The sequence below is a fragment of the Megascapheus bottae genome, chromosome Y (assembly GCF_031878675.1).
Source record: "Megascapheus bottae isolate mThoBot1 chromosome Y, mThoBot2.hap1, whole genome shotgun sequence".
NCBI classification, from domain to species: Eukaryota; Metazoa; Chordata; class Mammalia; order Rodentia; family Geomyidae; genus Megascapheus; species Megascapheus bottae.
Window position 1 is genome coordinate 6,161,192 of NC_143548.1, and position 15,946 is coordinate 6,177,137.

At 38.8% G+C, this 15,946-nt stretch overlaps 1 protein-coding gene across 1 annotated transcript; it reads right to left on the reverse strand.

Moving 5' to 3' along the window:
• Positions 1–2,754: 2,754 nt before the first annotated feature.
• LOC150040240 (RNA binding motif protein, X-linked-like-1) lies at positions 2,755–13,696 on the reverse strand. The gene is made up of 5 exons (XM_090327318.1): positions 13,591–13,696; positions 13,135–13,241; positions 10,235–10,409; positions 7,677–7,829; positions 2,755–2,987 (listed from the first exon to the last, which is right to left on the reverse strand). The coding sequence occupies exons 1-5, from the start codon at positions 13,694–13,696 to the stop codon at positions 2,755–2,757; spliced, it is 774 nt and encodes a 257-aa protein (XP_090183444.1).
• Positions 13,697–15,946: the final 2,250 nt, after the last annotated feature.

The window sequence follows — 15,946 nt, forward strand, 5'->3', positions numbered from 1 at the left end:
AGGACTTCAACAATCAAATGCCCAGAGTTTCTTCAACTGGCTACCTACCTGTCCACATATGGCCAGTTTCTATTGAATGGTTGAGTGCGGTCACTTGTGAATTATTGTCCTTGATATATATGGTTTTACTATTTATGGAACATGCAGTAAGTGAAAACCCTAGTGTATCCTTGCTAGCTTTCTTTTCAGATCACTATCCAGAAGCTAGGGCTCTATTCCTTGTTTTACAACATTAATCAAACAGTGTGCAAGTCAAATAGAGAGACAGCATTCCAGATTGCCCAGCAGAGAATTATGGGAAGACACGTTCTTTAATCCTGTGACCCTTGTCGATAAACTGAGATTATGGGTATAGATGCTCTCTCCATAAAGCATCTGAGCTTAAAAACAGAAATTCTTTTGGGTCCTACAGTGATACATGGCCCAAAGAAGGAGAAAACATGGGGTGCTATTCTTTTTCTTCGCATTTGATTTTTGGCCCTAAATCAAGACTAATGAGCCAGTTGCATATGGAATTCACCCAGGGATTTCTGACAAATTAAAAAATGTACACATTAACCACAAATAGTTTCACCTCTATATTCAAAGTCCTTTATCAGTAAAGGCCTAAGAGCACTGAAAAGCCATTGAACCCAATAGTAATCTCTAGAGATTACTGGAGTGATTAGAGATGTGACAAAATGCCACTGGAAAGTCCATCCACAGAAATGTCACAGGATATTTATCTAACAGGAATACAATAAATGTAAAAAAGTTAACTAACCAAAACACTATGCAAGTTGAAATAAAGTTCTCACTTGGTTTATGCATATGTCCTTGTCTTTCTGTGTTTAGTTTGTCCATTTCTCCTTCCCTATTTCTGTGTAATGAAGAACTATGCACATATAAATACATTTATACAGTATGTATGTGCGTGCATATACACACATGTGTACCTATAAGCACAGTTACATGTGTATACCAATAAGAGTATGTGTATATGCATGTTCAGGTATACCTATACATTCATATATTTAGGTACACCTATTTATACATATAGGTGTGTAAATCTATGTGTGTGTCTGTATAGGGAATCGATCCTCATAGGAAGAAAGACTAAACCTAGCAGTATGCAAAGAAAGAACATACACAGAGGCCTATCTCATATTTGTTTTACTCCTGACTTTGGAGTTAGCAGTTCTAGCATGCGCATGTCAATGGCAAGTTTCAGGACACTACTGCTGGAAGAGGGACAGCACCCTGGAGTTCTAATCTCTGATCAGTAAGTACTGCTCCTCCTCCTCTAGCTCCTCTTAGGCTGACCTTTAGTAGAAGAGCCAGTGGGAAAAAAGGAGGAAGACCAAAGAGGTGTTACACGACCTAATTAGGAACACACAAAAATGATTTGGGCTTTCTCTCCACACACTATTACAGAATTATCCTTCTAATAGAATACACACATTCCAGCATTACTGGTCTCCACCATTAATTGCTCTTTGAGTCTTGCCTTCCTCTTTCCAGTCTCCAGGTTGCAATCAGGAATTTTTAACTTCCTGTTTGCCATACCAACCCTCCTGGCTTTTCTTCTTCCACTTTGTTCTTTGACATGTGCATTCAGTGTAAAATCTATCTGTTCTGCTTCTCCCCAAAATATTTTAGTAAGCATCAGTATTGTTTTATAATATTTGTTGATCACACTCACTCAGTGCTTTTCCATTTCTTTCCCTCTCCATTCTCAATTGTGTCTCTTTCATGTTTACTTTTCCCTAGGTTCAAACTTAAATTTTGGTACTTTTCCCAGGTATGTGTGAGGCAACCATAAACTCATACAGCAGACAGCAATGTAACTATGTACTTTTATTCTATAAAAATACCAAAAGACAGGGTACCTTATACAACACAAATAACACAGCAAACTGAGTAACAGAAAATACTGTTGGAGAAGGAGTCCAAACATGTTACTCCTCTGAAAACCTAGTGCACTGTTTAATAAAATGAATAAAGGGGGCAGAAACCTGTTAAGGTGGGTGGGAATATGAATGTAGGAGAGACAGGTGGGAAAAAACAATCATATTCAATGCACATTAACAAAACCTTAACTATTTAACTTGAGAGTAGAGATGTGGTGGGGAAAATGATTGAGAAGAAGGGAGGGGGCAACATTGATCAAAATGCATTGTACTTGTCAGGCTTGGTGTCTCACATCCATAACACTAAATTATTCAGGAGCTTGAGATCTCAGCAGGGAAGCCAGCTTGGAAGCCTGGGCAGGAGAGTCCAGAAGATTCTTATTTCCAATACCGCTCAGGCCTTGAACTCAGGCCCAGACACTGAGTTCAGGCCCAGAACAAAGCACACAGAGAGACGCTTGTATGAGCACCCATATCCACACGCTCACATTCACCATACTGATAACCAGACTTACATAATCACAACCTCTTTTGTAGCTCCTACTAATAAAATTTTAAGTAATGATTCTGACATTTAATCCCCCATCCTAACTTCTTTTTCTCAAGAAACATAAACACCAGTGGATTATTCAAATGTACTGTTTATTCAGATGAAATATACCATTTTTAACGTGAACATAAATATACGCTGTTCCTCTAAACCAAAACATTTTTAGAAATACTCACTTAACATTGAAAAGTACTATTCTACTTTTCTGTTGGAACATGAAGTTTGGCATGCAAGTGAAAATACTAATACTTCTCACTCCTCTTATAAGCCTTCCATCACAATCTCCCAATCTCCCGGGAACCTACACTCACTGAGCTACATTTGTGACTCATGAGGAGCCTGGTAACCCCTCTTCTGAGAAGGAAGAGGCCCTGTTTGTCTCACACCATATTCGCGATCATGAAAATGGGTATCTTTTTGGCTGTTTGCAGCATTTCCATCTCTTCTTCTGCATTCGTGTTGTGAGCTGCGGTTATCATCATAACGACTGTTTCCACCAAAGGTCCTGGTGAATTCTCGTATAGTTGGTGCAGTATGGTGATTCTCTGCTGCAAGATCAAAGATGAGATGACATACTACTGTATGACAACACTGTTTTTGTATCATGCATGAGTTTTAAGTAGCACGTCTTGAAATTCTTAGATTTGACATGCTGAAACTTGACAGAAATTTGAATTGTTCATGTTATGTCTGCTTCATAGAGTTAAGTACTCTTTTACCCTATGCTGTGACAATTTTCCTTAAGGTAAAAAGTTATGAGATACCTTATTCAGCTTTAAAATCGTTCTAAGGAAAAGTGATTAAGACATCACAAACATACTCAAAGTAACCAAAAGCTGACAGTAGATAGTAGTTTTCTCTGCTTAGGTAGCAATGTAATTCTGTCATTTACATGTCAACACTGGACTCTTCCTCACCACAACAGTCACCTATGTCTTGATGCGAACCTCCACTGGAATGATCATTTCTACCATGACTCCCATCATAGCCTCCACGATCACTAAATTTAAAACAAAGGCAACAATCAATACAAGCATTACCAACTTCAGTTAGCATACTTAACAGAACGGGTAATACCTGTAGCTTTTAGAAGTACATTTTTCTTTAGAGTAGTAACCTCTATAACTATTGTATGCATATTCTCTAGGTGCTCCAGCATAACCCTTGATGTCTCGAGAACTCAGGTGGTCTCCTCTAGGGTAATTCAAAGTAGAAAATTAACTAACAGAACTCAAACAACTCTTGAAAAACAAGGAAAGTTCCTCCAAAGTAAAAATAGACAGATGAACTGAGTAGATGTTTCTCCAAATCACATAAACCAATGCCCAAAACACATGTGCAACAATTCAGAACACAACAGACAGCAAGAAAAATATGTATTCATCAGAAGAATTTATGCCTGTTGTTTCAAAGCCTGTCATTTTGTTATCTTATTTACCGATCTTTAATAGAATACGTATTGGCACTTGGTGATGCATAGTCATCTCTCTCAAAAGAGACTGGAGTTCTGCGGGGCATCATTTCATAAGTTTCTCTCCCACACGACAATGAACCTTTAATTTTAAAATGCTGATGTCAGGTATTTCATGTTGAGAATGAATGAAATAAAATGAAAATTTAAACACTGTTCTATCCTATGAGAAATATTTTTAAAGTATTTCAAAATATACCAACTTACTCCTCTCTCTAAAATGTTACTTCCTAAATGTAATTTCTTTTACCTTTCCTGTGTAAACATACAATTTAATCACTGTTAGTATAAAGCACCCAAAGAACTTTAACTCCCTTATCAATGTGCTCCTAATGTTTTTAACATCTGTTGTTTCTTCTCATCTACCTGTTGTCAGGAATATTATAAACCATATGTAAATATGTGACATAATCATTCATATGTAAAGAAACACACATACTGGTATGTTTCCATACATGAAAAATATACTGAATATACTTCATCTACCACACTTTATCAAACAAGTGCCTTGTGTAGATGTGTATCTCCCACTTCACTTATCATGTATACCCATTACCTTCTTTAGTAGTGTTGTAACTGGACTTTGCTGTTTCAATATCAACACAATCCTTCAAGTGCAGTGAGGAATGTAGTGCCAACATAATGGAAATTCTCTTCTAATACTTAAATGTTATTACCATCCTGGCTAAATTCGTTTGATAGCTCCTCAGAAAAAAACTAAGTTTATACATGTTCTTACTTAAATTGTCACTTATCGTTTCAAAATACCATTTAAAGCCTCACAGTATACTTAGAGAGCAATTTGTTGCTTGAATGAGCAAATATTTTGTAGAATACATTAAGAAACATAAGATAATCTTCTTGATTATAGTAAGGTTACATAAAATATCTAATAAAGAAAATACACTTATCACACATCTCATCTGACATAGCTTACGAACATGCTGCATCTTTTGGATGGAAAATAGCTTAGTGTACTTAGAAAAAATGATATTAAGTGAAATAAGCCAGACTCAATGGAACATAGGCCCAATAGTCTCCCTCATTTGTCATAATCAGTAGAAACCTTGTTCTCTCCTAGCAGAGATTTACAATAGAACAAAATCTAGAGACATAAGGCCAACTAGTATGACAGTAAATGTAAGGACCATCAGGATAAGAAAGCAAAAGCCATATAATGAGTGATTATTGTCCTTAATGTACTATCCCTTGGTTATCTCATATTGTTATAATATTTCACCTTGTTATTTGATATATTTTATATGTGTTTAATTGGTTATTTGAATTGGTAGGGAAGGGGGAAATCAAGATGAGCGCTGAGAGGAGGAAGGGAAATGGTGACCATGTCATGAAAAAGGGTATCAATATTTGTGAAGTAATGCACCTTCTATCTGGTGAATATAATGTAATCAATTACAATTACAATAAAATATATGCAAAAAAGTTTACATAGTACAGCTGCTCATGAATAAGTTTTTTTCTAAATCTTAGATGTTCCAATTTGAATAGTTCTTAAGATTTCAGACGTCTTTATACTTTTTTCTAGACCTGTCTTCAGAGATAAGGACAATATTCACTTAAATTGTAAAAAATTAATGCTTTGTCCTTACATTTAAACAATGTTTTACCATGTTTATTTTTTTCTGTTCATTTAGTGTGTCTATGAATTGATATGAAAATATAAGAGCAGAAAACAGTAATGCAGAACATCCACACTGTTTATTATTTAATTCCTATTAAAATTTAACTCTCCATTCTCAGCTTACAGAAACAATTCACCTATTTCTGAGATAAAAATGATATACTGGGGCCAGGAGTTTGGCCTAGTGGTAGACTGCTTGCCTAGCATGCACGAAGACCCAGATTCAATTCCTTGGTACCACATCCATAGAAAAAAGCCAGAAGTGGTGCTTAGGCTCAGATGGTAGAGCACTAGCCTTGAGAAAGTCCAAAGACAGTGCTCAGGCCCTAAACTCAAACTCAGAACTGGCAAAAAAAATGATATCCTGACTAGGTATGGTGGCTCACATCTATAATCCTAGCTACCCAGGTGTCAGAGATCTGAAGATCACTGTTCAAAGTCAGCCTGGGAACTAAAGTCTGTGGGACGTCCAGTTAACCACCACAAAATTAACTGTCCAGTTAACCACCACAAAATCGCAAGTGGTACTGTGGCCCAGGGGTGGACCAGCAGCCTTGAGCTGAGCTCAGTGACAACTCAGAGGTGCAGAGTTCAAGTCCCATCATCGACAAAAAAAACAAAACTGAAATCTTGTATTGACTTTTCACATGTAGAATACTGTACATGTACATTCATTCTAATTTGTCCTCATTTGGGGGCTCCATAATAAGCTAGTGGAGCAAGATTCCCTTATTTTATGCTAATTTAGTTTCCTACTGTATGTCAATATTATGCAAAAGTTCACTGATACATATATGTATTAGTACACAGATACAGAAATGAAGATATAAATATCTTTAGTATGTATTTAATATGGAATATACATACATGTCTTCTAAAATCATGTGTAAATAAAAATCTTCACAGGATAAGTTACCTTCCTTATTCCAAGACCTAATCTATTTGATTACTGTTTAGTCTCCTAGTGCAAATATGCTGGTTGTTTATGCCTTCTACATGTAAAATGTAAATAGACCATAAAGTTCCTTCTTCCCAATTCAAAAGTTAAGCAAAAGTCCTAAGTTTATGACTTCCAAATTATTGGCTATCTTTTCAACTTTATGCAGTATCTATCTATACTTTTATCTCTTCTACTCAATCCTCATTTCCAGTTTTGCTACTTTAGACATCTCAGGCTTACTTTGAATTCTGTGCTCAAGCAATTTCAGTGGGTCTATTAGGCATGTTTTGAGACTATAAATGAATGGCCATAGTGATTTATGTGCTTCTTATTGAAAAATGAATTGCATTTTGAGATTTACATGCAACTAAATAAATCTCTTATCACTTCAAGTTTGCCTGTTGTGATTTGGAATTTATTTCAAATACCATGTAAGTTTCTAGTGACTTCTTTTCTGCTCATGACAAATGATGTTTCACAGTAAGTTCATCCTGTATCATTTCATCTTATTATTCGTTCCTTTCAATGACACAATTCTTGGCAACATAAAGTGGATCACTATATTATGCCTTGATTTTGCTTTACTTAATCCAAACCAATGAGTCACGTTAAGCATCACTGTAACATGGCAAATGTAACTTGTAATTTTTACATAAAAATACAGATAGTTAATGGGCTTCCTATGGAGGTTAAGACTGATTATCATATTTGGGTTTGAGAACTATTTAATAAAGGACTGTCATTCAAATGAAAAATTTCTTTTACCCATGGCACAGAATTAAAACCTAGAGCAGACATACAAAAGAAGAAAACTCTCCTATGGAGAGCTCACATAAATTATTGAAAAGAAACATGAATAGCAGAGAATCCTGATAGAAATTTACACAGAAATTCTCCAAGAGATTTGAAAGCAAGCACATCTTATAATGGTAGTAAATTGACTATTACACCAATATCCTGAAGAACTGATTAAAACCTATAACCATCAAATAGATATGTCTTAGAAATCTCAAAGATCACCTGATAAGGAAAGCACAACTGAGCTCTCAATCAAGTTACCCACACCATTCTCACCACCTGTTTTGTTTCTTATAATCAAAGGACTTACCGGACCACAGCTTCATCTCATTCATATGATACTATACTCACTCACAAGAAGCTCTCTTTTACTAGGCAGTAGATACCTTGTTCTCCCGCTTTAAAACTGCTTCGCACTGCAGCAGAATGATTAGATCTTTTAGGAGGAGGACTGCCAATTCTAGGAAATGGGTTTCTTTTAACTGGTAAGGGTCTCCTGGGAGAGCTCATGTTGAAATTGGGACTATATCTGCTGCCACCTGAATTGAAAACAAAATCTTCTTAGTTAAGGAACTACTATTTTACCTACCATTGTTTAACTTCTATTGATAAGTATTAAAAGTGCTATGTAGATGTAATGTAGGAATAAAGTCCCATCAAACCCATAAAACTGAGAATTACCTTTTTATTTTCTTACTTTCTTTTTTTAAAGCTTGAGACTGGAACTCCAACTTGGTTCCTGATGCATTTTGCTCACTGGGTGTATTCTACCAAATGAACCTCACCACTTCCAAACCCTAGAATTACATTTTTTTATTCAAGAGCAAGTTATAAAACTACCTCCAAATGCCAGTTTTTTGCCAGTCCTGGCTTGAGCTCAGGGCCTGAGCACTGTCCTTGGACTTTCTCAAGGTTAGAGCTCTACCACTTGAGCTTCAGCACCATTTCTGGCTTTTTCTACATATGTGGTACCAAGGAATCGAACCCGGGTCTTCGTGCATGCTAAGCAAGCAATTTAACCACTAGGCCAAACTCCCGGCCCCCAAATGCCAGTTTTAAAAAGAAACTTTTAAAGCCTGAAGACACATTTAAAGATATGTGAGAGAACTGGAGAGTAAAGAAATAAGGAGAAGAAAGCATTACAACAATGTTGTACATGAAACATTAATTCTACTGATCTCTACTCATCTAAGTATGGTGTCAAAAACATGTTTCTGAACCCATTACTGACATGAACTCAAATCTCACCTACTGTAAGTTAAACTAGAGTATATAAGACACAAAAATGAGGCATAAAGAGAGAGTGCCCTGTACAGAATGTATATACAATGAACTGATAAAAGTAATCCTTCTATCACTTCTATTCTTTCTGTGTAACTGGAAATAATGTGTCCTTTATCAGGGCTGGGTGAAATTCCTTGAAAAGAAAAAAAATGTATGCTCATATAAACACAGTGATCCTTTGATATTTGCTTCTCAAGATCAATCTACTGGACAAGGAAAGATGTAAATATATGTATCTTAATTCACAACAAACACTGCATACTTTCCAGAGGAGTCTGCAGTTAATGACTAGAACTAACACTGGGCACTTTCATAAAATAAATGAATAAATAAAATGTTAAGTACATATATCATAATTTCCTTTTTAAAGCCAAACTATTCTTTTAAAAATGAAATAGTCTGGCCAGGAATTTGGTGTAGTGGTAGAGGGCTTGTCTAGCAAGTATGAACGTCTGGGTCCTGTTCCTCAGTACCACATATAAGGGAAAAAAAGCTGGAAGTGCTGTTGAGGACCAAGTGGTAAAGCTCTAGCCTTGAGAAAGTCCAAGGACAGTGGTCAGGGCCTGAAATGTAGCCCAGGACTTGGGAGAAAATAAGTGAAATAGTAAGGACGCCCTTTTACGAATAAATGAAAAAGAAATGTCAAAAAATGTTATAGCTCATTCTCTTCTAGTCATACAACACAAAGACATACAACATGAGTTTTCTAGGTCTTTCCCAAACCAAAGGCACATTTGAGAATCCAAGGCTCTAGTTAGTTCATAAAGTAAATTTAAACTTCAGGCTGTTGCTCAAGCTGTAGACGGAATCACAAAAGAGAACATTTATATGACTTAACAAAAACAAATCAATTGCATGACTAACCCTTCAACTTTAAATATTCACCAGAGGATAGGGGTCTCTCTCTCTCTCTCTCTCTCTCTCTCTCTCTCTCTCTCTCTCTCTCTCTCTCTCTCTCTCGCTCTTGCTCTCTCCCTCCCTCCCTCCCTCCCTCTGTGTGTGTGTGTGTGTGTGTGTGTGTGTGTGTGTGTGTGTGTGTGTGTCTCCCTAGCCCAGGCCTTCCTTCCTCTTTGGAGGAATTCTGTTACTTGAACTCTAGACCTAATTGTTGCATCTGACCTCTGCAGCTCAAGGATACTGCTCTATGATTTAAGCCACAGCACTGCTTCAGAGTGGGGGCTTTATACATGACTTTTTCTTTTCTAGTTGTAGGACTTGAACTCAGGGCCTAGTCACTGTCCTTGAATTTTTCTCAAGGCTAGAGCTATATCACTTGAGCCACACCCAGCTCCACTTCCAGCTTTTTTCTATGTTTGTGGTACCCAGAAATTGAAGCAGGCCTTTGTGCATGCTAAGCAAGCACTTCTACCACTAGGCTAAGCTCCCAGCACATGATGACTTTCAAGAGAGAAAACTTGTTGAATAAGTAAAGGCAAAATTTTACTTTTTGTGCTATTTCTATAATGGTCTGACAACACCATAGTGAATTTAAAAGTATTTTGTGAAGTCAATCTTACTTCTTAAAAAGCTTAGAACTAGCTTTCTTATTAGCAGTAAATTAAAGTTCTGCTCATGAGGAAGTGAGTGAGAATTAATTCTGTCTCTACAAACTTCCTGGCTTTCAATCCTATGTGTGTATGTTTCTCTTTTAAAACATTACCAAAGTTCCCTTCAAACGAAGAATGGCCTCTAGTTCCATCGTTTCCTCCTCTTCCATAGCTCAGAATTCTTTGGGTCACTCTACTTCTTGAAATAGGTGGTTCTGTCCCTCTACCATGATTGGCATAAGATGGTTTGCCAGCTAGCTCTACTTTAATTACTTTTCTATCCAACAACTGAAAAAATAAAAATCAATCATTCAACTGTAATGCAATCTAATTTGCTTTTTTATGTTACACGTCATATTTTTTGCAAATATAAGGAAGTTCAACTTATATGCTTCAAATTAACAACCATTTTCCATCAAGTGGAAGTGAATTCATTTTCCTTAACCTGAGTTAAAAGTATACAGAGCTAATGCACCTTCTATCTGGAAAATATCATGTAACCCTTCCATTAATTACAATAAAATATATATATATATATAAAGAAAAAAAGCTGGGTATTAAAATAAAGCCCTTCCAAAAAAAAGTATACAGAGCACTTATACAGAATACTCTGCTGGTACTGCATTAAGGTGTAACACAGAGGAAGAACTGAATAAAACATGAGTTGGATGAAAGAATAAAACATTAGTGTTCAGAGATGCTTATCTATCCTTCTGCTTGCATTAAAGCAAAATAAATCGTCCATAATTTCTCTTGAGCTGTTAAATATTTGTGTATAGTTATCAAATGAGAAGCCAAAGGGAGTCAATTTTTATAAGGCAGATACATGAAGTAATATCATTAAGGACAAAGAGGAAGGGCTAAAGTATGGGGGCATATAGTAGGCAGAGCTTAACCAATAAAAGAATCACAAAAGATGACAGAATTATGTAAGGAAAAAAGCAAAACAAACTACTCCAGAATAAATAGTGACTTCAAGACTTAGAACAGTGATTTAAATTCTACTTGGGTATCATACCCAGGAGACTCTTATTTCCACTTAACAGGCAAAAATTTAAGATTGACTGAAATAGAGCCACCTGTGTGAGGGGATAATGGAGCAAGACTTGAAGACGTGAATTTCAGTCTCAATATAGACACCAGAAAAACTAAAGAGGCTAGAGATTTACTACCTCTAGAATTTATAATACTGGAAGACATAGATAGACTGTCTTCAAGATGGGGAAAAAATAAGCCATCTATAATCACTACCATAAAATAACCAAGAGAGTGACTTACTGAAATCCTTGTGTGTGAGAAAAACAAAGAATTATAGGACAGAAAGGATCCTTCAATTTCTTCATGTTATTTTCCATCATATCCACATTTCTCAAAAATTCTGTGTGACCCTGCCTATGTGTCTTTTAAAGCTTGGATTTCACAGAAATACTTCTATGATGCTAGGAAAAATCCAGGTAATGTGCAGAAGGAGATTAGGAAGATAAAGGATCAGTGCAAAATTTTCAGAACAAGTTAGATGTCATTGTTAGTTAGAAAACTATAGGTTAGGTTGGGCAGGCAAGAAAGCAGTACTTTCAGCTCAAGAAAATATAGCAAAAGCAAGAGAGCTGGAGGCATGATGCAAGAAGTGAAATTGGCCACAAAAAAACCCAAAACACACTTTACTTAGGTAACTGAAATCCCCTCTGTACATCATCTTTATTACTTACAATAAAAATAATTTTTAAGCATGTAGAGTATCTGTTAAGAAGCAGTAATTGAGTAGACAAAAAAAAAAAACACTCGGAAGGACCAGGAGCCTCTCTTAGTGGTAGAACACTTGGCAAGCATGTGTGATGCCATGGGCTCTATTCCTCAGAACCATATACAAAGAAAAGCCTGAAGTGGAACTCTTGACTCAACTGACACAGACTTACTCTTGAGCAAAAAGTGTCTAAGGATAGTGCACAGATTCAGAATTTAATTCCCAGGACTGAGAAACAATAATCTCACAGAAACAAACCCTCAGAAATCTTCCCACGTCTTGTAATACATTTTACTTCTTTTCATTGTTGTTTTCTTTCCTAATCTGTTCTGTCATTCCTTTCTGCACTTTTCCAATTTTTATGGTGTCACACTTACAACTCAAGATCTCAAGCCCATTGGACTGCTTCTCTTAACCTTTACAACTTTAGACAGACTTCTAAAACCTGGACTGTTACATGTGATGGAGTCTCATGTAGTTGAAACTAAACTTCAGCAGATTTCAGCCATTTCCAATAGCTAGGATTACACAATGACCACTAATTCCCTGCAAGGCCTAATTGATGGAAAGCTAACATACTATTGAAAATGAACTTGGAATAGGAACATGAAACAAATTTATAGTATCTACTCAATAAGCTGTGTAATCTACTCTTTTCCCAAGATTTTGGTCTGTGTTTGTACAGAGACTTGAATTCAGGACTTGTAAAATCTTGCTCTGGTTTTTCCTAGTCTGGTGTTCTCAGCCTTACTAGCTTTTAATTTTACTTCTTGTAACACATGATAAAAAAATATCATTTTTCAATTTGTTTTTTGCCACTCCTGGGCTTGAACTCAGGGCCTAAGCACTGTCCTTGGGCTTTCTCAAGCCTAGAGCTCTACCACTTGACACTCAGCACCTCTTCTGGATTGTTTTCGATGTATGTGGTACTGAGGAATGGAACTCAGGTCTTGGTGAGTTTTAGGCAAGCACTCTACCACTAGACCAACTCAGGCCCGGTTTGTTTGTTTTAGGTGTCAAACAAAATCATCTGGGGCCTCCATGGCCTGACTGCATCCTCTTTTAAAATGAATCCTAGGTTCATGAACTTTGAACCACAGGTACATGATTGAGAGTCATTTCTGAGTATATTACAACACAAAGTGTCAATGGTGCCATATGGCATCATTATCACCTTTTCATCATATCATCATATTATATCAAATGCAGAAAAGAAACCAATTTTGGCAAGTGTTGAACAGAAGTAGGATGTTGCTAAAAGATGCTTACTTTTCCATTCATCTCTTTGGCTGCGCACTGAGCATCTGCAGGGTTTTCAAAGGTAATAAAAGGAAAGCTTCTAGACCTCTTGGTTTCCCCATGCTTCAGCAAAATAACTGCAATATACAGAAACAGTTTTAACTTCCGTAAGGACATGGAGAATTAAACTTCACACACAAGTGTCAAAGCATATCAAAACTTTTTGAAATCCATCCCTGTTACACATTCACTAATATTTCAGTAAAAACAAGCCCATCACATTTCACATGTATCCACACACATTGGTTATTTTCATCTTCAATGCTATCAGATGCTTAGGGCATTGCAGGGAGTCAGTGCTTCATAGAAAAATAGTATTTGTCTTTCAAGTTTCAAGAACAGACATTATATTCGAACCATTTTAAGATTATTATTTCATGTATTCAACATCTATTTACCCACACAGAGGCTTAAGCAAAGACCTACCTTCTGCTTTGTGTCCAAACACACAAAAGATCCCTTCTAGGTCCTTTTCACTGGTGTCTGCACTAAGCCCTCCTACAAACAGTTTTCTAGGATGATCAGATGCCATCTTTTTCCTGTAAGGTGCACACACACACACACACAGAAAAAAATCAAAATCCAAGTTTTTCAGTGTGATTAATAGTCAAGTCAAAGAACCTGAAAAACCAGACCTTAATGAGTCTTACTTGAAACAACAAAATTTGTCATAAATAAAGCACGGGTTTCACTGGCCTATTAGGTCAAAGTAAGAAGATTTAGAAGATTGTGATAAATATATTGCAAGTACAAATCTAAGAAATGAAATGTTCAGGGTGTTCTATTTCATTGGAACATGTTATATATTTGTGGGATACAAGAGAGAAGACCAGACTGAGCAAATCAGAGTAGTTCACATGTACAGTGTTCACACTCCATTTCTCAGTAAGAGCACACTGCATGTAGTGTTTGCAGTTTCAAAAATATAAGGACTCATGAACTCTCCATCACCGTTTTATTTATTTATAGTTTTAAACGTTTTGCTAGTCCTGGGGTTTGAACTCAGGGCCTGAGCACTATCCTTGTACTTTCTCAAGGCTGGAGCTCTGCCACTTTGATCCACAGCAGCACTTATGGCTTTTTTTTTAATGTATGTGGTGCCAAGGAATCGAACACGGGTCTTGGTGCATGTAAGGCAGGCTCTGCACTACGAGGCCAAGCTCCTGGCACCTGTATCGGCCTTTTAGATTGACGTTTGCATCCTCAGCAGTTCACAATTACTAAAGACAGCATGTAGCCGTTAACTCCAGCAAGGCAGGCAGGAAACAGTTCCTCTGGGAAGTTCTGCAAGATGTAGGCACGCGTCATGTATGTTTCCTCTGTCTCCATTTAACATAGCCCTGGTGAGACTCTGCTCTCCAGCTCAGCCCCAGCGAACCAGGAGTGGCTGCATGAGTCAGGTGGTTGAGCGCCACAAGGGACAAGAGGTCAGGGTCAGCAAATAGGCCCAGGGTCCAGGCCCGACCCACCAGCCACCCCCACCCTCCACCCCAAACACAATGACACACCCCCACCCCAACTCATCACCCAAGCTCAGCACCACACCCCACGCCCGCAGCACAGCACCACCTCGGGTGCTCCACCCCACCTCACCATCCCGGGCCCTCCACCCCGCCCCAGTCCACCTCACCTCCGACCGCACGGAACCGCACACCGCACCTCCCCAGCTGCCCCTCCCACCGCAGCGCACTGCACCCCGCACCCCACCCCTCGGCCCCCTCACCACCCAGCCCACCGCACGTCCCGCCCCGCCCCCCAAAATGGCGGACCGTGGTTTGGGCAAGTGGGGAGAGCATTCGCTGTGGGAAAATCCCCGTCGCAGGAAGCCAGAGCCCCTCGCAGCAGGCCGAAGGCTTTCTAGACAACGGAGATTCTCCGCCGCGGACGTGGTTTTCCGCTGCTTTTCCTCGGGGACACCACAGAGTGTAAGCCCATCCCCCACTCGGGACAACTTCCAGCTCCGCGGGGTTTCCTTCCACGGAACCGGGCCCCAAGCCGGCTTTTAGCAGCCTGTGAGGCCCCGCTCCTCCCGACCCCCAGCCAACAATACCTTTTCGTGCACAGGTGAATCAGTGTCTACCGTGCTGAAAGGATGTGTCTAGGAAGTCCGGTAAAACCTGAGGTACAACTCTTACAACGTCGGCGCCACAACGATTTCTCTCTTCACGGGAGAGGATTCAGCTTCGGACAGTCCCTGCCGCCGCTCAGAAATCGGTGCTGTACCCGTGTTCCTGTATTTCTTACCTTCTTTCCGGAGTCTCTATGGTGACGCGATGACCCGCTTCCCGCTTCCCGCTTCAGCGACCGCCCCCGCCTCGGCCCCACCCATTTGGCGTCCTGAAGGTCCCGGATGTAAGGGGCCAAGCGGTTGAGGAAGTCGGCATCGTGGGCGCTGTAACACGAAGGGGTGGGCCGCCGAGGGATTCTCGAGTTTTGGGCTCCACCGCGAGGGGAGGCAAAAGTAAAATGAAATGCTCACTGTGAATGATGGTCCTTCTTCCCTGCCATTCCTTCACTATCAGCAAAGCTTGAGGAAGAGCCAGATGGCCTGGTACTAAAGAGCCGGTGAATCCCCCCGCCAAATATTGACATGATGTCCTCCCACGGGCCTCTGCCGGAGTACGACACACCCCAAAACGAAAGCCAGGAATCCAAAGCCTCCATTTCTTTCCTTCCACAGCCTGCCGATTAATTCCCGGTGTTCTTTTCTCAGTCCATGCTAATGTAGTAGTTGGACCCAAGATCTTCTCTCCTCTTAACTTGCGGGGGGCCTGCTGTTTGT